General features: G+C 45.2%; 1 protein-coding gene across 3 annotated transcripts in view; it reads left to right on the forward strand.

The window, feature by feature from the left end:
* Positions 1-22,446, forward strand: part of LOC123803820 (ral-GDS-related protein-like) — a 59,168-nt gene that overhangs the window by 22,902 nt on the left and 13,820 nt on the right. The window contains exons 3-13 of one of the 3 annotated variants that reach the window (XM_087860521.1): positions 9,146-9,313; positions 10,777-10,914; positions 13,843-13,991; positions 16,070-16,307; positions 18,719-18,881; positions 19,520-19,735; positions 20,103-20,206; positions 20,714-20,783; positions 21,112-21,193; positions 21,807-21,839; positions 22,214-22,335. In XM_087860521.1, coding sequence (XP_087716647.1) covers positions 19,607-19,735; positions 20,103-20,206; positions 20,714-20,783; positions 21,112-21,193; positions 21,807-21,814 — 393 coding nt within the window. In that variant the 5' untranslated portion in view covers positions 9,146-9,313; positions 10,777-10,914; positions 13,843-13,991; ... (1 more) ...; positions 18,719-18,881; positions 19,520-19,606 and the 3' untranslated portion in view covers positions 21,815-21,839; positions 22,214-22,335. Of the gene's footprint in view, positions 1-9,145; positions 9,314-10,776; positions 10,915-13,842; positions 13,992-16,069; positions 16,308-18,718; positions 18,882-19,519; positions 19,736-20,102; positions 20,207-20,713; positions 20,784-20,926; positions 21,475-21,806; positions 21,840-22,213; positions 22,336-22,446 lie in introns of those variants that run through there. The other 2 variants (XM_087860522.1, XM_087860523.1) reach the window with 2 other exon arrangements.

Genomic DNA, 22,446 nt, shown 5'->3' on the forward strand with positions numbered 1-22,446 from the left:
TCCGTGGAGCCCGCGATTGTTGTGTGCCGGTGCGTGTGCTCGGTGTTCTGCGCTCCCGACAACCTTGCCAAGACACCAAGGTGCAGAGAGGTGATGGCAGACCGTGGATGGGCCACGGAGCCAGAGTCCCAGCCCAGGCGGTCCCGGTGCAGAGCCCACGTCCTTCCTGCTTCTGTCAGGGCCATGGCTGACTACAAGGAGGCTGTGGGTCACGTCCTCATAACCATCACTGTCAGGCCCTGAGTAGTCATGATGTGTCCGTTGAGGCCATCGTCAGCATCGTCAGGGTGCTGGCTGGTCGCAGCAGGGATGTGCAGCCAGGCTGCCCAGTGTTTGATCCAGAGCCTGTTTCCTTATCATTAAATGAGATGACATTCCTAGTGAAAGCCTCCTGTGTCCTGTCTGACCCTGAGCGTGCAGCCTCAGGACCGACCGTTGCTGCTTGCAGAGCACCGTCTCCTGGCCTGCCAGGCATGGCTGGGGACCGACCGCTGCTGCTTGCAGAGCACCGTCTCCTGGCCTGCCAGGCGTGGCTCAGGACCGACCGCTGCTGCTTGCAGAGCACCGTCTCCTGGCCTGCCAGGCGTGGCTCGGGACCGACCGCTGCTGCTTGCAGAGCACCGATTCCTGGCCTGCCAAGCGTGGCTCACTGCACTCTGTTCTCTGACAGCTGCATGGCTTAGGAGAGAGTGCATGTGAAGTGCCTGGTAAGTCCTCGGTTCAAAACGAACTCTGGTGTGCTTCCACAAATGACCGCCCCACGCAGAATATCTGCAGTAAATTGTTGACCTCGCTCTGAGTAGATGTAGAAGGGAAACTCGTTGTTCAGCAGTTGTGTATTTTAATGAAGATGGACACTTAAGACTCTTAGCAGAACTTGTGTGTACCTTGCATTTTTTCCACCCTTAACTGAACCAAAAGAATTGTATTTACTACTTTGTTTGCATGTTTTCCTTGTGAGACTATTACATTTTTTTAAACGTCAGTAATAAAACTTTAGAAAAAATAGATCTTCTTATAACGTTTGGGTAGGCAAATATTTTATAAACAAAACATTAAAAGAATTTCCTAAAAAGGAAACGAATAAATAGGGCTGCATAAAAATTATGAACTTTCTTCCTCAAAAGATAACATTAAAATAAAAAGATTTTTAAAATAAGTTTTGCAAGATACCACCAAGAGAGTGAAAGACAGGTCTTGGAGTGGCAGAAGATAGGAGTCTAACAATGGCCTCATGCCCTGAATATGTAAGGCATGCCTACAGGTCAGATGGGGTTTGGGGAGGGGGAATGACAACTCTTTAGAAAAAACAGGTGTTTCACAAAAGGAGATTTCCAAAATGGCCAGTCATCAAATGAGGGTGTTCCCAGTCCTCTCTACACTTACTGCCGTAAATATCAGTGACCACGGTGAAAGAGAAATGCCGGGTGGAGGTGGGGGTGGAGAGGATCCAGAACACCCCAGGCTGATGGGACTTTGAATTGGTGTGGCTTCTTCAGCTCCCGGATAGGTGACATCTGCTAACGCAGGTGTGTGTGTGTGTGTGTGTGTGTGTGTGTGTGTGTGTGTGTGATAAGTTCATGAAATTGAGGAGACTTGTTCTTGTTCTTTTGCGCATAGTCCTGCAAGAAATACTACTGATGAGTTGGGCTACATTACTGGACTGAATAATGATCCCTCTAATCCTGCTTTTAATTTCTCATGCGGAGTGTTGTGATTTTGTGTATGATTCTTTAAGATTTTGCTTTTGTAAAATTCCTACATGTGGAGGGGAAATTCTATATCTGAGCAAATCATTCCAAAAATACCCTCACGTGTCGGAAAGGAACTTGAAACCCAGAGGTAGGTGGGAAGAAAGCTCTTGCTGAATACTCATCAACCAATGAACATGGCAAAGAGGAGCCCCAGGCCGGTGTTGTCCCAAGGGCCAGAGGGAGCTCTGTGGAGGCTCTGCAGATGGTTGTACTTTCCCTGCAAACACACATGGCATGAACGTGTGATTGAGGTTTTTATGACGTAAGAGGAAAAAGTTGGCTGGGGAGGGGAATAAGGGGAAAGCAAGGGATGACGCTGGTACAGCACCCTGGTGGTGGCCACTGTGGTGAGTGAAAAGGGAGGGGAAGTACAAACAAGAAAGCAGGTGCAAGTGCGGAAGAAGACGGCAGAGAGAGACCAGAGGCCGGGCAACGATTAGCAGCCCTGAGCTACAACCGGGGCTGGCTCTGCCCCCCCAGGGGCATTGTCCGGAGACATTTTTGGTCGTCACAACTGGAGGGAGGGCAATGCTGCTGGCCTCTAGTGGGTAGTAGCCAGTGATTATCCTACAGGCATAGGACAGGGCCTGCACTCGCCCACGACAGGGAACATCAGGCCTCAAATGTTAGTCGTGCTGCTGTGGAGAAACTCTGACAGAGGAAACAGAACCCGTGGTACAGCGGAGAAGACAGCAGACCTGTGGTGTGGGCTGGAGCCACTGGCCACCTGCATCTTGGTACCGGTGCCCTGGGAGACAGAGCCTGGCTCTTTTGTGGGTGTGTGCATGTGATGGTGACTAGCTGTTGAGTCTGGGCACACGCATTGAAGGTGAGGCCCCTGAATGGCAGAGACCTGTGGTCCGTGGGGAGAAGGGGAGGAGCCCTGTGCACACACGTGACCGGTGCATGTGCAGTATGAAGAGCTTTCCGAGGAGGGGCAAGACTTCTAGATAGCGATGAACCCTTTCACTTCTGAGACTGTCATTAAGGAAAAATCAACCAACAATGAAAGTCCCAGTGTAATCCACAGCAATCTGGAGGTTTTCCCGTATTTTGTATTTTAGTGAATACAAAGGTTCGACTTAAGAAAATATTAGTGTAATATTCTCACTCCCTGACTGTGTCTTCTCTGTCTCATTTCCTGGCCTCTGTTTTCTTTGACCCCAGATTCCAAGAATTGACCAAGTTCTGGGCTTGAGCCTCTTCTGCTGTAAGTCCACACTTGCCTCCTTCGGGCTCGGAGCCAGCAGCCATGTGGCGTGAGACTCTCACTCAAGCTTTTTGTCTGGACCTTGCTTCTTGTTTGCACACTTGCCTTTTAAAATGCCCCCTGGTGACGTTGACTGACATTCTAGTGGTGTCTTAATGATGATGAGGCCAGAGCTGAGCTTATTTTCTTCCCTAACATCACCTTCTCCTCATGACTTGACCACTTCTTTAACGGGGCTCGTGTCCTTGTGTGCGTATTAATTTCAGCCCTCCCATGCTGCTCGTCTCCAGCTCCTCCACTGAGCCATCCCTGGACAAGCCATGCAGGGGGCTTTCGCACTCCTGCTCCCTCCTTTTCCTTTGGCCGTGGTTAGCAGCATGCTCCCTGGAGCCCCACACCTGCTGTGTCATCCCTTTCTAGCCTATACTGTATATGTCATGCTGACAAAACATTGTTTTATCATAATAGTCCAGGACTTAAAAATCTACCCTAGTCTGTCCATTAACGTTGCCCTGTTGCGTTCTGTTGTACCCACGGAAGGTACCTCTAACCATTTAATTTGAGTTCAAGTGATCACGGTCATATAATTGAGGATAGAGGTCATATTCTTTATAGAGTAAAGGACTAGATCATAGTATTTCAGGCTTAGTTTATCACACGGACTCTGTTACAGCTATTTAGCTCTGTCTTTGTAGTGAGAAAGGAGACATGGACAGCACATAACGAAGAAGCGTGGCTGCGTTCCCGGGGAACTTTATTTAGGAAAGTCACTTGGCAGGCTGGATTTGGATGACAGGCCATACTTTGCAGGCCCTGATCTGTAGCAATGTTTTAAGCTCTTGGATGCCAGTGCTTACTATAAGACTAGATATGATTGACAAAGCTTGTAAATTTTGCACACGAGATAATGCTAAACTGATGTGGTTTTACCTTTATTGTGTAAACTGTTAATTTACTATATGGAAAGTTTTGTCTGCATCCATTATTGACATTGCACCGCTGGCAGAGGGTGCTCTAAATTCTGCATTCCATTTAGTCCTCACTCCAATCTAAATTCAGTTCTGAAGTAGCTTGGGCCAAGTAGGTAACTGCAGACTACTTATGACCGAACTTCTGAGACATCTTTGTGCCGTGAAGCCAAAAAACATTTTATTTACACCTTCTCATTATTCTTCATCAAATCTAATTTGAAAGCATGTATGTGAAATTTAAACTGTAAGGCTTGTGCATGTGAAAATATGAAGTAGAGATTCTTGAAGGGGCATGGGTTTTAACATTTGCATTCTATTGCCCTCTTGTGGTCAACGATGTATTGTTCTTTTTGGGGGGGGGCGGGATTTTTTTGTCTGTTCTTTTTTTTTTTTTAATTAATAATATTTTTTATTCTATTATGTTAGTCACCATTCAGTACATCCCTAGTTTTTGATGTAAATTTCCATGACTCATTACTTGCGTATAACACCCAGTGCACCATGCAATATGTGCCCTCCTTAATACCCATCACCAGTCTATCCCATTCCCCCACTCCCCTCCCCTCTGAAGCCCTGTTTGTTTCCCAGAGTCCATAGTCTCTCATGGTTCATTCCCCCTTCTGTTTACCCCCCCTTTCTTCTTCCCTTTCTTCTCCTACCGATCTTCCCGCTTCTTATGTTCCATAAATGAGTGAAACCATATGATAATTGTCTTTCTCTGTATTGTTCTTTTCAGGATGGCAAAATGTGACTTGTTTCCTAGTGATTTCGTTTTCAATTTTAAAGTGTTCAGAGACTATTTAATATTTAGGCCTAAAGGCCATTAAGGTTTAAAATGTGCATTCAGGAAGCTCATGTTCTCAGTGAGGGAGGTAAGATGTGTGTGTATGCACCAGAGAACAGTGCATGATGGAAGAAGGTCAGATGTCCATGGGTGTGGTGTCGAAATAAATGCTGACAAGGGGCCCCGAGCGCAGAGAGGCTCGTGGCAGGGGCTAACTGTGCAAGTGTCCTTGGCCTGGATGGTTTGGTAGGATGCAGGCAGTGGAAACAGATGGTAAGTGAGGGGAGACGAGGTTCAGTGGTGCTCAGGGCAGCCTCAGTTTACTGCTGCCCCCAGCAGGCAGGCTAGCAGTGAGTGGTAGAAGCTTCAGGTGGGGCAGTTCTGGTCTCGGGGTCACTCCGCTGGAAACTTGTCTTCTTACCAGTGTTTTTCTTACCTGTTGTGACCATTTGTAGGTCATGAAGTCAACGTATCAAAAGCCAGTCTTTTGGGGCGCTTGGGTGTCTCAGATGGTTAAGCGTCTGCCTTCGGCTCAGGTCATGATCTCCAGGTCCTGGGATCAAGCCCCACACTGGGCTCCCAGCTCAGCGAGGAGTCTGCTTCTCCCTCTCTCTTTCCCCCTGCTTGTGCTCTGTCTCTCTCTCCCAGATGAATAAATACAATCTTTAAAAAAAAGGCCAGTATTGTTTTAAAATAATGGAATAGAATAGAATAGGATGGACCGAAACATTTCAGAGTACCCTGCATATTCTAAGGATTAGTATTTCTTTGTAAACCTTCTAAAACAACATTTATTATCCAAATGCATATATGTTTCCGTAAAATGTCTTACTTAGGTTATGGGTCTGAAAAGTTCAAAGCACTGCTCTAAAGGTTATTTGTCGATTGTGTTGTTTTGTTGGTGTTGGTTTTGTTTTAAAAAATAACTTTATGTTTTAAAAAGTGAATGTTCATTAGACAAATAGAGTCCCAAGCCAATCACTCAAAATACTGCCATTAAGCAACCACTGTTGATGTTTGTAGAGTATCATTCCAGGTATTCCTACGTGTGTCTGTTTGACTGCCGGCCTGGCTAGCTAGAGAAGCAAATAAGAGCCTGGCAGAGCGGAGATGGGTAAGGCAGGATATAAACAGAGAGCAGCCTGGCAGACAGACAGGAAGGCTTACAGAGGAGCTGATGGACGTAAACTAACTCAGCTAACACAAAGCCTTGCTTATAATAAAGTGTTAAATATCTCATGTAATTTATTGGATACCATACTAGAAGTGAAAAAGAGAATGGTTATATGGGTACAAAACGGTAGTAAGTGTATCAGGTGTTTATCCTTGCGATCCCAGGGCTGACTGAGAGCTGTACCACTACCACCGCCCAGCGCCACAAGAGAGTGTCATACTACATATACCTAGCCCAGGAAAAGATCAAAATTCAAAGTACAGTTTCTACTGACTATGCGTGACTTTCGCACTGTCATAACGTTGAAAACTTCTGAGTTGAACTGTCCTAAGTTGAGGACCATCTGTATTGGAATTCCATATTATGAATATATTATTTATATGTGTACACATATATTATCTCTTTCATATTTATTATTTTACCCAGTTTTATTCTTTTATATATATATGCATATATATTTTTTATCCAATTAGAGTTATCCAAATAATTACCTGTTTATTGCACTTTTATCTCTTCCTAAATCTCTGATCCAGAATTATTTTCCTTCTGCCTAAAGAATAACTTTTAGTATTTCCCTTAGGTCAGATCTCCTGGTAAAAGTTTTTCTCATTTCTGTATCTGAAAATTTCTCTATTTTGCTTTTGGTTTGGAAGTGCAGTTTTTCTGGATATTGAATTCTACCCGGGCATCTGTTCTCTCTTTGCGCATTGAATATTTGTTGCATTGTCTTTGAGAAGTCATGTGAGGTCACGTGGTTGCTCCTTTGGAGGAAATGTCTCTTTTTTCCTCTGGAAGCTTGTAAGATTTTCTGATTGTTCTTGGTTTTCAGCACTTTTACTGTAAGGTACTCTGTATTTACCCTGCTTGTTTGTGATTCTTGAGTGTGTGGATTGACATCTTTTACCAATTTTGGCAAAATTCTCGGGCATTCTCTCCTCAAATATCATTTCTGCCCTCTTTTGCTAATCTTCTTTCCTTGTGCCTCTGCAGCCAAGTATAGGAGCAGCTTTTCATTGTGTTCTTTCTCTTGCCTTCCTTTCTGAGTAGGCCATCCTTTCGTCTCACCGTGCTTCACTCTGGGTGTTTCCTTTGGTTTTTTCATCCTGTTTTCAGCCATGTCCATTCTGTTGTCAGTCCATACCCACTGAGTTTTTCATTTTGGTTATTTTATTTTTCAATTCCATTTCCATTTCTTTTTGAAACGTTCTTTATCCTGATCTCCTATGTCTTTAAAGTATTGTCTGGTTTTTATTGTGGTGTTGTTAATGTTGACTTCTTTTCTCATATTTCTGATTTTTAATGAACATGCTACATATCATATTAACCAGACAGTTTGTACAAATCATTTGGATTTTACTGTGACCTTATTTTCCTACAGAGAACATTTCTCTTTGCTTCTTAGGAGGAGGATAACATGATATACCTTTGATTTTGGATTTGGATTACCTCATTGTCTACATTTGTCCAAACTCATCACATGGTCCACTTAACATTTGTGCATTTCCTGATTTATAAATTTTATGTAAAGTAATTTTGTAAAGAAATTTTGAACTCTAAGGAAGTGATATGCATGTTGAAATGTTTAGGGGTGAAATGTACTGATGTTTGCAGATTTCTTTGCAATGCATCAAAAATAAAATGGGTTGAAAGAAGGATAAATAGGGGTGGGTTGATAGGTATGTGGTAAGCAAATCTAGCAAATGCTAATGGTAGAATCTAGGCGGCAGTACATGGTATTCACTTTAAAGTATTTCTACTTTATTGTATGGGTGAAAATATTTGTAATACAATTTGGAACAACATTAGAGTGGGACACCATTGTAGTTTGTCATACTCTTCTTTGTCTTTGTTGATCTTTCTTGAGATACAAGTCAGAATATTTGTCACATTGATATGTTACCTTCTTGTTATAACACAGACTCCTCTATTCTGGAATTTGATGTGACATCGATGGAAATGTATATATTGCATGAATCCTTGTTACACTAAAGTCTGCCTGTCATTGGATCCTGTAGCGTGAACATTAAGGACAGTATGAAATCTCTGAATCTTGAGATTTCAAGACCTAGAATCATCGCTAACTTACTTTGTAACCTTGGGAAAATATCTCATGTGTTCTGAGCCTCAGCTTAATTTTTCATTTATGGAATGAAAACACTTCTGTAGTATTGAGTTCCTCTCCTTTGTGTTTACCCCTCAGTCAGAAATATTCCTTAGAGCTAATACTCAAAAGGCAAATACATTTCTCCTTTACCGTTTTGTTTATATGTTTGGACTCTTACATTAAATCAGAAGTCTTACATGCATATGTGTAAAGAGAGTCTGTAATGTTCAAAAGTTCATGGGGTGCTGTGTGGCTCAGTCGGCTAAAGTCTGACTCTTGGTTTTGGCTCAGGCAGTGATCTCAGCATCATGGTATTGAGCCCCGTGTCAGGCTCTGTGCTCAGTGCTGGAGTCTGCTTGCTCTCTCCCTCATCCTCTGCCCTTCCCCTGCTGGGCACATGCTCTCTCTCTCTCTCTCTCTCTCTCTCTCTCTCTCAAATAAATGTGAGAAATCGGAAAAAAGAAAGTTCACATCAATGTGCACAGTGTTACAGCTGGCCAGAGGCTCTCTTTCATGTGTTTTCTGCGAGCGGCATTCACTAGCATACCAGTGAGTACAGACACCTGAGTACAGTCTTGACTCATTGGTATGCTGGTGAATGTGGGCTCCCAGAAAGGGATGGTAAGGTGGAAGGGAGGGGCGAAAAAGAAGGAAGGAAGAGAAAGACAAAGGGGAAGAAAAAAGAACGGCTCCAGTTATTAGCATTAGCCAACTTCTGTGGTGTAAATAATCCTTCCGTCACCAGCACGACATCCCTGCACATGGAGTTAGCGGAGGAGTGACAGTTGGCTGCAGCTGGCTGCAGTAGTCTGTCTGTTGTCTTATACTCAGTTTCTAATTCATTGGGTTGTACAACTGTTATGGTTTATGTAGCCACTTAAAGTATCTGTGTAGGCGTGCATGTTGGCTATTTTTGTGAAAAAAATATTCAGAATACAGAAGTTATTTGTAAATTGCATGACATTTTCTGGCCCAATTGAAAATGCCTTTTTTCTTCAGCAAGTTTGGTGTGCACAAAAATATCTGGCTCCGTATGTTTCAGAGGAAAGTCTGAACTTGGTGGTGGTGATTAGAAATGTCTGTTATGCGTCTGTTACAGTGATCTGAGCAGGTGTGGAGTTAAAGGGAGTCTTCTCTTTTTATTTTAGGCGTTTTTGTTGCCTTCCTGTGACATCGCTGTAACAAGGAAGGTAGTTCCAGTGTACAGAAAGTGGATCATCCAGGACAAACCTGTGTTCATGGAAGAACCAGATAAAAAAGAAGCTGCCCTACAAGATGCTGAAAAATTAGGATTTTCAGAGACTGACAGCAAAGAGGTAATACGTTGTCGCTTGTTTCAGTTGGGAGTACACGTATTTTAGCAAAGTCTACCCGATCGGACGAGGGTGCCAGTCAGTGGGGCACAGGCCGGCGGGGCTCTTTTATCGTAGTTGCTGCTCTCCAGTTGCTGAGTTCCGTGAGGACCTGCTTCAGTGAGGCTGCTTCTGGGCTGTCTTCAGGATCATTGGTCACCTCCTTACCCTCAGGCTAGGTCCGGCTGTGCATGGCACCTTTGTCATTCACTGTGGCGGCAGACTTGTTTTATGAACCATCGTATGTTCACACGTCTGCATATGAGACTAAAAATGTCACTGCCGTATTGGTATTGACATGTTTAAACAAATAGCATTTGAGAAACTAAATTTAGAATGTTTTGGCAGTCTTGTCTTGTGCAGTGGCCTGCCCAGAGCAGCCGAAAGGACTAACCCAATAATGAGTGCTATCTCCTCTCTTAAGAAGCCTCACTTCAGGGCTGGGTGCTGTCCTCGGAGTGAGTGCTGCTGGAATGGAACTTTTCGTCCTGGTTACGTAAAGCTAGAGGCTGGAAAAACCTAAAACGACACAGTGGGATCTCTTCCTGAAACAAAATATCTGTCATATTTCTATTTCTGGCATGCTGTTTTGAAACTAGTCTGAGTAATTATTTTTTTTAAAGATTTTTATTTATTTATGCGACAGAGAGACAGCCAGCGAGAGAGGGAACATAGCAGGGGAGTGGGAGAGGAAGAAGCAGGCTCCCAGCGGAGGAGCCCGATGTGGGACTCGATCCCGGAACACCGGGATCACGCCCTGAGCCTAAGGCAGACGCTTAAGCACTGTGCTACCCAGGCGCCCCTGAGAAATTATTTCTAAAAGTGGGTGTTGCAGCAATTAACAACAAACATTTAAGACTATTTGTAATCAAAGGCATATCACTTTTAAATATCTGTATTCCATAAATTTTGATTTTTTAATATTGGTGAAATCATTTTAATAACTGGTCATGAGGTCAAAACGAATAGATAAGCAAATGGAATTTATCACACATTTTAAAGGTCTGTTTTAGAGACTCATTCAGTCACTGGACCTGTGTTTATTTCTTCAGCACATACTAAACACTAGGCACTGTTTGAGGTGCTGGAGGTGGTGAACAAAATGGAAAAAAGACTCGCCCTTCTAAAACCTCTATTCTCATGAACTTTGGTGAGTGTAAGGAATTAAATATGTGGGGGCGCCTGGGTGGCACAGCGGTTAAGCGTCTGCCTTCGGCTCAGGGCATGATCCTGGCGTTGTGGGATCGAGCCCCGCATCAGGCTCCTCTGCTATGAGCCTGCTTCTTCCTCTCCCACTCCCCCTGCTTGTGTTCCCTCTCTCGCTGGCTGTCTCTCTGTCAAATAAATAAATAAAATCTTTAAAAAAAAAAAAAATATGTGAACATGTACTTCTTCCCCCTCCGTTAACTGGTTTTTATCTCCTAAAGACCTCATCTGACGGTTCTCGTCATAAGCGATCTTCCAGTTGGGGACGAACATACTCCTTCACGAGTGCAGTGAGCAGAGGATGTGTGACGCAAGAAGAAAATAAGAACGTGAAAGCCGGGGCCCAGGCTATGCTGCAGGTACGTGGCTGGCCGGAAACATAAAGACCTCCGGTTGGAGTCCATTTGAACATTTTGTTTATTGTGATAGCATCATTAAAGTACGGGGATATTTGTATCTACCTGTCAGTAAACAGCTCTTAAGTTCTCATTCTGAGTTTTCTTCCTGACCGCTCATCTTCAGTTTGTAAAGATTCTTTTCTAGTCAAAGGAGACCTATGAGCCGGTTGCAGGTTTTTGAGAGGGATTATTACGCAGTGAATGTGAAATGACTGAGATCCAAATCTTAAAAAGCATGTCCTGAACACATATGGGGAGTTAGTCCGTCATCTGGACTCTAATTTGCAAGACAAGCATGGTGATTCTATAATCCCATAAAGAATATTCTTCTTAAAAATTGCCTGTTTGATGATAAATGCTGTACTTTTTAAATCTTTATCTGTATGAATATATAAAATAGAACCAGTGCCATTTGGGAAAATTGGAAAGAACAGGTTTGGCTGATCACTTAATCTTCCCAGACCTCAGGATTTTACCTCAAAAATGGGGATTGGGAGATTGATTACCTCTTGGCTCCCATCTAGGTGGAAGGTTGTTAGGACTCTAAGTGAAAACACAGAATGCCTCTTTTTCCCCTGCTCCCTGGCGCCCACCCTCTACCCCATATCCACCTGAGGTAGCATAAGCATAGCTTGCCTGTTTCCCAATTTTCAATGACATGCTTTTGTCATCCATCTCTCAGTAGGATTCCTTGTCATGGTATCCTTTTTGCTTTCAGGTTCATTAGCAGTTTAATACTCTGTAACTATTGAATCTTCTCATTTTTCAGTGAAAATCAGCAAATAATTGGAAATCAACTTGAAACAAAATGAAGATGATTTTACTTGAGTAGCTTCGAAGAACTCCGGTGCCAGTTGTTAGGAAAATCTGTGCCCTCACCAGAGAAGTGCATGCCGGAGTCCCTAGCCTGTGTCCCTTGGTATTCCTTGTCCTCCAAGTGGATTGCCATATGCCATCCTCAGCCATCCCACTGCCAGTATCTCCCTAGGTTCAGGAGAGTGTTAATTTGCTTTCTGAAAGGATGAGTTACATCGACTTGGCCAAACCAAGAAAAAATACTTTCCACTTGATTGTAGCACAACAGTGTTCAAAAATGTTTAGTTTGGATTCTAATAGCTGTGTTTGTTCTCTTTGTATCCAGTATCTTTGGTCCTTTCCTTGGTTCATTAGGAAAAAGTGGCCAAGTACAGGTTGAATAAGCTAGTACTCTTCTCCAGTTGCTGTTGAGAGGTACAATTTGGACGTATTAATTTTTTTTTAATTTTTACCTTAACCAGTACTGACATGGTAGTGAGAAAGATTCATGGAGTTGGCGTTTTGATCTTGTTTAAAAAAGAAAATGAGCGGAGAATATAATATATGAAGACTCCTCACTTTTACTTGGGAGTATGCAAAGTTTCCAATTCACATCAAGAAACCAAATACCTTGAGTGAAAGATCTGTCTTGCAGCAGATCGTCTATGCCCTACGTCTTCCAAAAACATGGCCGCGAGGGGCAGCTGGGTGGCTCAGTCGGTTAAGCCTCCGACTCTTGATCTCTCAGCTCAGGTCTTGATCTCAGTCAGGGTAGTAAAAAAATAAAGTGGCCACTAAAATTATACTACCACTGCTAGAGTTGGTTAGTCAAAAAGTTCTTTGTTTTCCTTTTTCCCACTTGAAAGCTAGGAAAGTCTTCACAATTGCTGTTATCATCTGTTACCAATTATTACAGTGCTTATTTAGTAATTCTTTCTAGAAAAGTAGGCCCTGACACCTTTTTAATCTTGCACAAGATAATCTTAGAGGCTGTCAATATTTAAATTCACCCACTTGACTTTTGAGCATGTTTATTTTAATTTCTTCAGTCCGTTTGTGCATCTTTATTAAGATGTTGTGTTGATAGATTTCATTCCCAGGTGAGCCAGAGAATTCTGTTTGTTCCCAGATCCTTTGAATTTGTACTGCTGAACACAAGGGAGACTTAAGAAGGCATAGGATCTAGGTAGATGGTACCCATCCACCTTCATCACCAGACTGACAACTCAGTCTCCTAAACTGAAGGGTCACTGGTGTCATCTGTGTCAGTAGTAACACAGTGTTAACTTTACTGTAGTGCCCCTAAGCAGTCACTTACGACTACGTAACAGGCCACATCTGTGCGTCTCACCATTTTCTACTGAAACACCCCTGACAGGAACGGACAGTGAACTTGTACCCCAAAGGTCTGAGGTAGAGTGTAGAGCTGTTGGCTGGTCATCTAAGTTTTTTTAAATCTGTTTTTATCTCAAGAATTCACATAGGTTTTATATCCTACTGCCTAATATAGTTCTCCTAGTCAAAGTATATGCACCTGGAAGCTATGTACTGTTGACCATGTGGCCTTGCCGGTTTCCTGCCTCCCTACAGCTACTAGAGATCTGCGCCCATGTTGGGTGGTGCTGGCCGTGCTTCCTACCTGCAAAGTTCATGTGCTGGGAGATTCCACAGCAATCAGATGGTTTTTCCCAGCCACTGTCTGACCACTGCTCCTCTTCCTCTCCCCGTCCCCGACCCCAAAATTTCTCACCCAGAAGCAGTGATCCTATCTTACTGTTTTCCCCTTTTCTTTTGAGGTAATGTAAAAAGAAGTCTTCAGAAAGTTTTCTGATTCATAAATTTTCTATAGTTGCACTATTAATTTGTATTAATAATTTTTTTCTAGAAAAGGTCTTTCAAGTGTGTCAGGTGATTCTAAGAGAAGCATTTTAAAAAATCTTGAGTATGTGTTGGTACCACTTGCCTTAGTTGAAATGACTCCAAGGTGATTGTTTAGTAGAGGGAAATTAATATCATTATCTTTAAGAAAAATTTGTTCAGATTTATGTGTTTAGTTCCATGTATATGTTTACTGTAAAATTTGTTGATTTCAAGGTATTTTTGACAAATGCAGCAAACGTCTTTTTGTTGGAACCATGTCCTGAAGTTCCCATGCTCTTAAGAGAACAAGCTGATGCCTGTAAAGCTGTTTTGATTATTCGTAGGCGCATGATAATGGAGCTTACAATGAATAAAAAGACATGGTAAGTTTATTTCAAATTCATTAATTCTGTAAAACATGTTTCTGTTTTTCAACATAATAATTAGAACGTCAAAGCCTCCACTTACTGATGGCTTTACAAAGTGAACAGTAAGATGATAATCAATCTTCTGTAACAGTTTCTGTGAATTATGAAGAGGTAAGTATCCAGCACTTTGATAGTTTATTTTTATTATTGGCTTTAAAAATGTTACTGAATGAAAAGTAGTCATATTACTTAATAGTAGATTTTTCCATTTTAAATTGTCATCAGACTGCTTTGTGGAAAAGCAATGCAACTGGTGTTTTCTATCATTCTTCATAAGCCCAGGAGTGGTTGTTAATTGCTCTGAAATGCTGTTAACTGATTTTTATTGCTTCCAATTTGAAGCTTTGAATTCACTTTGGAAAACCAATTATCTGAAATGACAGACTGTCAGAATGACCGAATAATAGTACCGTCAAACAGGGGCGCCTGGATGGCACAGCGGTTAAGCGTCTGCCTTCGGCTCAGGGCGTGATCCCGGTGTTCTGGGATCGAGCCCCACATCAGGCTCTTACACTATGAGCCTGATTCTTCCTCTCCCACTCCCCCTGCTTGTGTTCCCTCTCTCTCTGGCTGTCTCTATCTCTGTCAAATAAATAAATAAAAAATCTTTAAAAAAAAAAAAATAGTACCGTCAAACATATAGTGGCATCATGAAAATGTGCTTATGCGAAATGTTTTCGTTTTTCTCCTTTGTTTTTGTTTGGTGTCTCTGTGTTTATAATACCCCGAAAGTACACAGTGCTGTGGGTTTTTCCCACGCCCCCGTCCCATGATGAGCACATCACTCCAGCTTAGGAGGTGCTTTCAGACGTTGTCAGCAACGGAGACCTCAGAGCCACTCTGTAACCCTCTTTCTTCATGCCCCTCAGTTCTAGTTGTAAAATGCCTCTCCAGCCTGTCCTTTACGTGTTCCTCCCACCCATCGCTGCCCTGGGGCGGCCTGGCTGGGTCAGCCCTGCTGTCAGTGGGCTTTGGCCTCTGTGCTCAGTGCTCAGGGCTGCTGCAAACCAGCTCTGGTGGCCACTTCCCTCCTGGAAGTCCTCAGTGGGGCCCCGTTACCACACCTGTGTTCTGGATGCTTTTTCTTTTCTTTTCTTTTTTTTTTAGTTTTATATATTTATTTAACACAGATAGAGACAGCCAGCGAGAGAGGGAACACAAGCAGGGGGAGTGGGAGAGGAAGAAGCAGGCTCACAATGGAGGAGCCCGATGCGGGGCTCGATCCCATCATGCTGGGATCACGCCCTGAGCTGAAGGCAGACGCCTAACCACTGTGCCACCCAGGTGTCCCCTGGATGCTTTTTCTGGATGTCCTTGAGTCAGCACTAAAGGGAAAGCTCTGTGTGCACCTGGTGGAAAGCATAGAAATGAGGCAGGACTGACCTGGCAGGGCCCCTAGGGCTGTGGAGTCCAGCCTTTTCCTTTCTCCCATGAAGGGAGGGTGGGCCCAAAGGAATCCCATCAGGTAGCAAGTTCACTGGTACAGAAACCACAGGAATCAAAATGATTATTTTAGGATGTAAATTCCAGGGGCGCCTGGGCGGATCAGTCGTTGGGCATCTGCCTTCGGCTCAGGGCTTGATCCCGGTGTTCAGGGATCAAGCCCCGCATCAGGCATCTCTGATGGGAGCCTGCTTCTTCCTCTTCCACTCCCCCTGCTTGTGTTCCCTCTCTCGCTGGCTGTCTCTCTCTCTGTCAAATAAATAAATAAAATCTTTAAAAAAAAAAAAAAAGAAGTAGAATAGTTGTTGTACCGAGAGTTTTGTCTTCTCCCAAGTTACAGCCAGGACCAGCTGCAGACACCAGGGGATTTTGAACCAGTAGCTTTGTTCATGATAATAGCTGATTTCTCCGTAGCTCAGATCCTGATTACAGTTGATCAAATAAATTTTGAGACGCTAAAAGAAAATCAAGATCAAGTGCTTTTTATTTTAAAGTTCATTTTATTCCTAGTAATTTAAAATATTTTGTTAAAACTCATTCTTCTTCCAAATGAGGGTGATTCAGTTCTCTTGTTGGCTTGTTGGTTTTAGACGCTCATGGTGGCGTGGATCTGAGCAAACCTGTGTGTGTACATTTCTCGAGAGCTCTGGGATGACTTCCTTGGTGTGCTGTCCTCCCTCACGGAATGGGAAGAACTCATAAACGAGTGAGCCAACGTCATGGACTCCTAGACAGCAGTGCTGGCGAGAACTGCTTACGGAGTTGAGATGACAAACCTACCTCTAGACAAACTAAGTGAACAAAAGGAAAAGAAGCAGCGAGGCAAAGGTACTTCTACTCTTACAGAGAAATACCAGATGTCTGAGATGGAGGCGGAGTGTGTCTATACATATAGGCAATTAATGCATGGAATTTTGGAATAAACCATACAGGCCGTGTCTTTTTAATGGTGGTGTCAGATGGTGTTTCATAGCACTCTGTCCTCGTAGTAAGGATGATGAATTTATGAAGGGGCTGTGGAGGAAGAAAGAAGATGAAGGGGAATAGCAGTAGTAGCAACAGGAATAATAATAATGGCTCGTGCTTGTATGTATTCTCTCTCTTCGCCCTCTTGGTAACTTCTGAGTTACTATCCAGGTATCACAGACAGAAACTGAAGTACAGAGAGTCCATGGTGATGGGCTCACTCAAGGTACCTAGCTGAGAAGTGGGAAAGCCAGAAATCGAAGCTGGGCAAGTCCAGCTCCAGGCACCACACTAGAAAGACGTATTCCAGTGCCTGCTTAGGCAAGGTAGAAAAATTCTGAGTGTTTCAGATGGGAGTCATTTTGGCTTTTTTTGTTTCTAGATAAAAGTTGTTTTGAGACCTCGAGTCAGATCAAGGTGGAAAACATCAGTGGTGGTTTCTACTGGGGACAACAATTTGTCTTCATTACTGTTTTAAGGCTGTGACACAGTCTTGAGATTAATTCCCTTGTACTCCAATTTATTGTGTAAAGATTTTGAGGCAGTTCATAGAAGTACCTATAATACAATAGATAAAATGGGTAAGGACACTGGGGCAAATTTAAAGGGAGCGGAGTTGCCGGAGTGGTTAAGATGCCAGAATGCATGCCAGAGAGCCCCCTATGCTTGCTAGGGAGGGAGAAGGGGAGCAAGCTTAGATGTGACTCTGATCTTCACAGGGTTACAGCAGAGGATCACAGATTACAAATGGGGAACATCGACAGCTTAGGTGATACATAGCTTTTCTTGGTCCTAAAACTTGGGAGTAGTTTCTTCTCCCAAGATGCATAAAGTATACATTGCTTGCTTTGGGTAGACTATAGCCTCAACAATAGCCTTATTATGGACTGTATCAGCTTTTCCTGTGTGACAGATCACCCCAAAACATAGTGACTTAAAGGAACAGCCAGTTGTTTAAATCATGATTTTATGAGTTGGCAGTTTGGGTTGGACACAGTTGGGAGTTCTGCTGGATTCCCTCCTGTGTTTGTAGTCAGCTAGGCTGTCAAATAATCAGCCAGGCAGCTCTAGGGTTGGCCAGCTGTCAGCTGGGGCAGTGATGGGGGGACTTGGCCACATATCTTTTATTGCCCAGCAGGCCAGCTCAGGCTTTTTTGGTGAGGTTTTAGGTTTCCAGGAGCAGCAACAGGGCAAGCCCAGATTTTCCAACGCATTTCAAATCTCTGCTTGCTCATTTTGCTAGCAAAGCAAGTCATGTGATGAAGCCCAGGGTCATTGTGGGAGAGGCCCACAGAGGATGTGGATGTGGGGAGGTGTGAACCAATTATGGTGATTACTTAACCATATAAACATGTCATTAATGGGACTGATTCTTATAATATCTTCGCTGCAGTCTGTGAGTGGCTGTATTTATTTATAGGAAGGTAAACAATCTGAAAAACACTGTTTATGGAATGATACAGAATGAATTCAATTATGTAATTAATGCCTTTGGCAAATATTTCCGATTGATCTATCATCTTGCTTATGAGGAGATAATGCTAAGTGAAATAAGTCAAGCAGAGAAAGACAATTATCATATGGTTTCTCTCATCTATGGAACATAAGAACTAGGAAAATCGGTAGGGGAAGAAAGGGATAAAGAAAGGGGGGTAATCAGAAGGGGGAATGAAACATGAGAGACTATGGACTCTGAGAAACAAACTGAGGGCTACAGAGGGGAGGGGGGTGGGGGAATGGGATGGGCTGGTGATGGGTAGTAAGGAGGGCACGTATTGCATGGTGCACTGGGTGTTATGCGCAACTAATGAATCATCGAACTTTGCATCAAAAACCAGGGATGTGCTGTATGGTGACTAACATAATATATTTAAAAAAATTTTTTTTTAAATTAAAAATAAAAATGAATTCAAATGTTCATTATAAAAATACTTGCCTTCTAAGCACTGGATTTGTGGAAACAAAATATACTCTCAGGAACCTGGGTGTGAAAACGACCCATAGGTGGCAGCCACCAGCACATTACCTGTGTAGAAATCTCTGTCTCGGTCTCTTATCTCCTGTATTTCTCTTGGATCCTTGACCACTCATTTGAAATACTTGACCAGAGCTCTAGGAGAGGAAAGCAGAGAAGTGGTACCTAATTTTGCAACAAGAGAAGCTGCCGATTATATACAGTTGGATTTATGAAATCTGCTGAGTAACACAGGCTGTGCAATGAATGATAAGGAAGTCAGCCTTTAGATTATTTTTCTTGTCTTATCCTTTATCAGGCTGTGTTCTATTCTCCGAAAGGAGCCACCGTGGGGAGATCCTGTTCTCTCAGCTGGCGGAGCCACCCGGATGTGGCCGAGCCAGTGCGATCGAGGAGCGCCACCACATCTGGGGCACGGGGAGCTGAGAAAGCAAGAAATATTGTTCGCCAGGATACAACTGGTAAACGTTTATTTAAGTGCTTCTGTGAGGTCCAGTTGCTATCTAAGATGGATTTATAGGAATAAAATGTTTTAAAAGCTTTACAATTCGACTCAGAACATAAATACATGGCCTTTTATTAAGTAGGATGTTTCTGTATCTTTTAATTGTCTCTTCTGTTCTCTTCAAATCTGTTTTTGATACTTATTTCTGAATCATTCATTGTGAAAAAGAACTTGAGCTGTCACTACTGAGTGAGATATATGTGCAAAAGAGAGAAAATAGATATTTTGTTAGAAGCCTAAAACAAATAGATTCTCAGTAATCGCACAGCTGCATCATGTTGTTGAGCAGCGTGAATCTTAGTGTGGCGCTGTTCCAACACAGAAAAAGAGAATAATGCACATAGTTTGCAGGACTGGAGGGGGATATTGAAGTGCCTTGCTTCTGTTGGGAAGTGGAGCTTTACATGCCTGGGGCTGTTGTCCTTCTACCCCGTTCCCTCAGTGAAAAACAATGGAATGAAATCCACGGTCTCCACCCAGGCTCAGGCCAGATTCTCAGCTCCCTGAGATCCAGCTCTGACCTGTGACCCCTACGTAGGACATAAGTCTTGCATGGGAAATGGCTGGGTGAACCAAGGTCCCCCTGTTCTCTAGGAGCTGTTCAAGAAGCTGCTGCCCCATTAGTGCCTGGGCTCCGTCTGGTCCAAGCGCAACAAGCCTGGCAGTGAGCACCTGGCACCCATGGTCCGGGCCACTGTGGCCCACTTCAACGGTGTGGCCAAGTGTGTCATCACCACCTGCCTTGGCAACCCAAGCATGACAGCCCGGGACAGGGCCATGGTGGTGGAGCACTGGATCAAGGTGGCCAAGGTATGCAACGGGAAGCCCAGCCGAGGTGCTCTCCTGAGTCTCAGGCACTGCTCTTCCCTTGATCAGGTCTCAGGGTGGAAGGCCCTGGTCTTTGCCCTAGGACTGTGCAGTCCCTAGGCTCTTTGGTCCAGGGGCATGCTGACCTCGCCTTGCGTGGCCCTATGCTGGGATGCTCCATTTCTGCCTGGCTCCTTCCTTGGAGTGAGGTAAAATCCTCCTCCTCCTCTGGGCCTCACGTGTGCCCTCCGGCAGGTCCCTGGAGAGCAGCTTCCTCCAGCAGGAGCGCCTTCCCCTGAGGGGGACTGAAACTTGAGAGCCAATCAGGTGCCGGCTCCCCACATGACAGCCCATTCTCTTCCCTCCCCAGGCCTGTCAAACCCTGAGGAACTACTCGTCCTTACATGCCATCCTCTCGGCTCTGCAGAGTGTCTCCATTCACCGCCTCGAGAACACGTGGGGGAAGGTTTCCAGGTGAGTAGGCCTCTCTCCATGGAGGGACCAGGATGGACGAGGGAGCTCCCAGAGGCTTGTCCTCTTCCCCCTCAGGCAGCTTGGACCTTCTGGGAGGCGGCAAACCCCGACCACAGGACCTGGGCTGGTGGGTGCGTCTCTCAGCCTTCCTGGTGAAGAGGCCACCATGCCTCCCACTTTAGAAATCAGTTTTGCCAAATGTCCCACACGGGGCTGAGCTGCATTAAATCTCTTCACGTGTTTCCTTGACAGCCACTAAGCTCTCTGCCCATTTGAACCCCAAATTGACCCAAACAGTGTTTCTCAATGAATATGGGAAGGGAGGCCCAGGACGAGCCACATGTGAGCTCCCTCCCATGTCCTACAAAGACCTTAGTGCTCAGAGGATCCCAGAAGAAACCCTCAACCAGGCAGGTTGACACTTTGGGGTTCTCAAAGAAAAGGCACTCGCACTCAACCCTGCCACATTATTCGTCCATTGATCGTGCCTCCCTTGCCTCTCTTCAGGAAGCCATTGAGGATCTTTCAAAAGCTGTGCAGCAAGGACACCGCACAGGGCAGGAACCTGCTCATCAAGGTAGCCTGGAAGGTGCAGGTCTGGAAAGAGAGGAGGGGTGGGATGGAACAGGGTCCTGCGAGGATGAAGTCGGGAATGGTCTGAAGCATTCCTTGGGGAGGGGAAGCCTTTGGCATGAATGTGGTGACAGCTTAGGTGAGGATGCCGTTGGCAGTGAGGGGGCAAGCAGGTGGTGTCCAAGCAGACTCCCTAGCCTTGACACCCTCTCTCTTAGTGTCGACAGCTGCTCCACGCGGTCACCTGGGGTGGGCCAGGAGGCTGGAGCTTTTTCAGGGGAGGGTCCTTGTGGGCAACAGAGAACAGTGACTCATCCCACTCTCCCCCTTAGGACACAGGGTGTCGTGCCCTTCCTTGGCACTTTCCTCACCAAGTTGCTGATGTTGGATACCGCACTGGAGGTCTATCTGGAGGTGGGTGAGCCTGAAGATTGTGGGGGATGGACCAGAATCTGGACCTGTGGGAATAGAGCACCCCTGTAATGAGCCCTGAGCTCTCAGGACTCGACAAACCTACCCTGATGACAGCCTCAGAGCTGCGCCTGTGAGGCCGGGGTCTCTTGCCCATCTCAGCGATGAGTGAGGCGAGACTGCAGTTAGGACATGGCTCCCGGTGCCGAAGACTGGTGAAGCAGCAGAGCTTCCTGAAGGCAAAGCTGCATGAGGTCTGTCTGAGTGGACCTCAGCCTCCCCCGGTGAGTTTGCCCGTGGGGGGAGAATGAAGTCAGGACCCTCCACGTCAGCAAGCACCTCCGTAGCCGCAGCAGCCCCTTCCTGCCTGAGGCTTCGGCCTCCCCCACTGTCTTCTGAGAGGGTGGTGCTGCAGGGTCCCGACCTGTAGCCAGTCCATCTGCCCCATGTCCTCCTTTCTCTGGATCCCAGAGCCTGGCCTAGATCCCAGGCCCACTATCTGTGTATGCACGGCCCCATCACGGGACCTGGCCATGGTGCAGCATGAGAAGGGATGGGAATCAAGTGCTCCTAAGAACCAGGGGCCTCATTCTGATGGACTTTGTCTGCTTTCCAGGGGAATGAGATCAACCACTACAAAAGAAATAAGGTGAGCATATGTGGCGCTTCCCGCAGGGAAGGGTAGGGAGTGGGCCTCAGAGATGTCCCTGGGAAGAACATTGCTTGGCTCCATCCCCTCCACCTCACATTTCCTGGGACCCCTTGAGAAGAAAGCAGTGCAAGTCCCATCCCGTTAGGAGATGGGGACAGAGCATGGCATCCAGGAGGACTTCCTGGAGGAGGGGCTACTGATACTCACCTCTGAGAACAGGTGGAGACCGGATGAATCTGCAGGGAGGAGGATGGCCATGTGTGCCAGGACCTGGGATGGGTCTCCGGTCCCGCTGCTCAACCCTCACCAGACCCTGCAGCTCCCCGCCCCCCCAGGCTCCCTATACATCCTGTGCTTCTCTCTCTGCTCAGGAATACCAAATCATGACGGACATCATGCTGCTCCAGGTGGCTGCCGAGAATTACACCCTAGAGCCCGAGGATCCTTTTTGGGCCTGGTTCCAGGCTATGGAGCCGCTCAGCGAGGCTGAGAGGTGAGGCCCATCAGGAGCTGGGTCGGTGAGGTTCGGGGTGGACTCTTTCTGCTGGCCACTCCTGGGATCCTCCTTCCCTGGGCAGCCTCTGGCCTTGTTGCCGGGGTGCCA

The sequence above is a fragment of the Ursus americanus genome, unplaced genomic scaffold, assembly GCF_024610735.1.
Source record: "Ursus americanus isolate L20-20 unplaced genomic scaffold, mUrsAme1.1.p SCAF_68, whole genome shotgun sequence".
Taxonomy (NCBI): domain Eukaryota; kingdom Metazoa; phylum Chordata; class Mammalia; order Carnivora; family Ursidae; genus Ursus; species Ursus americanus.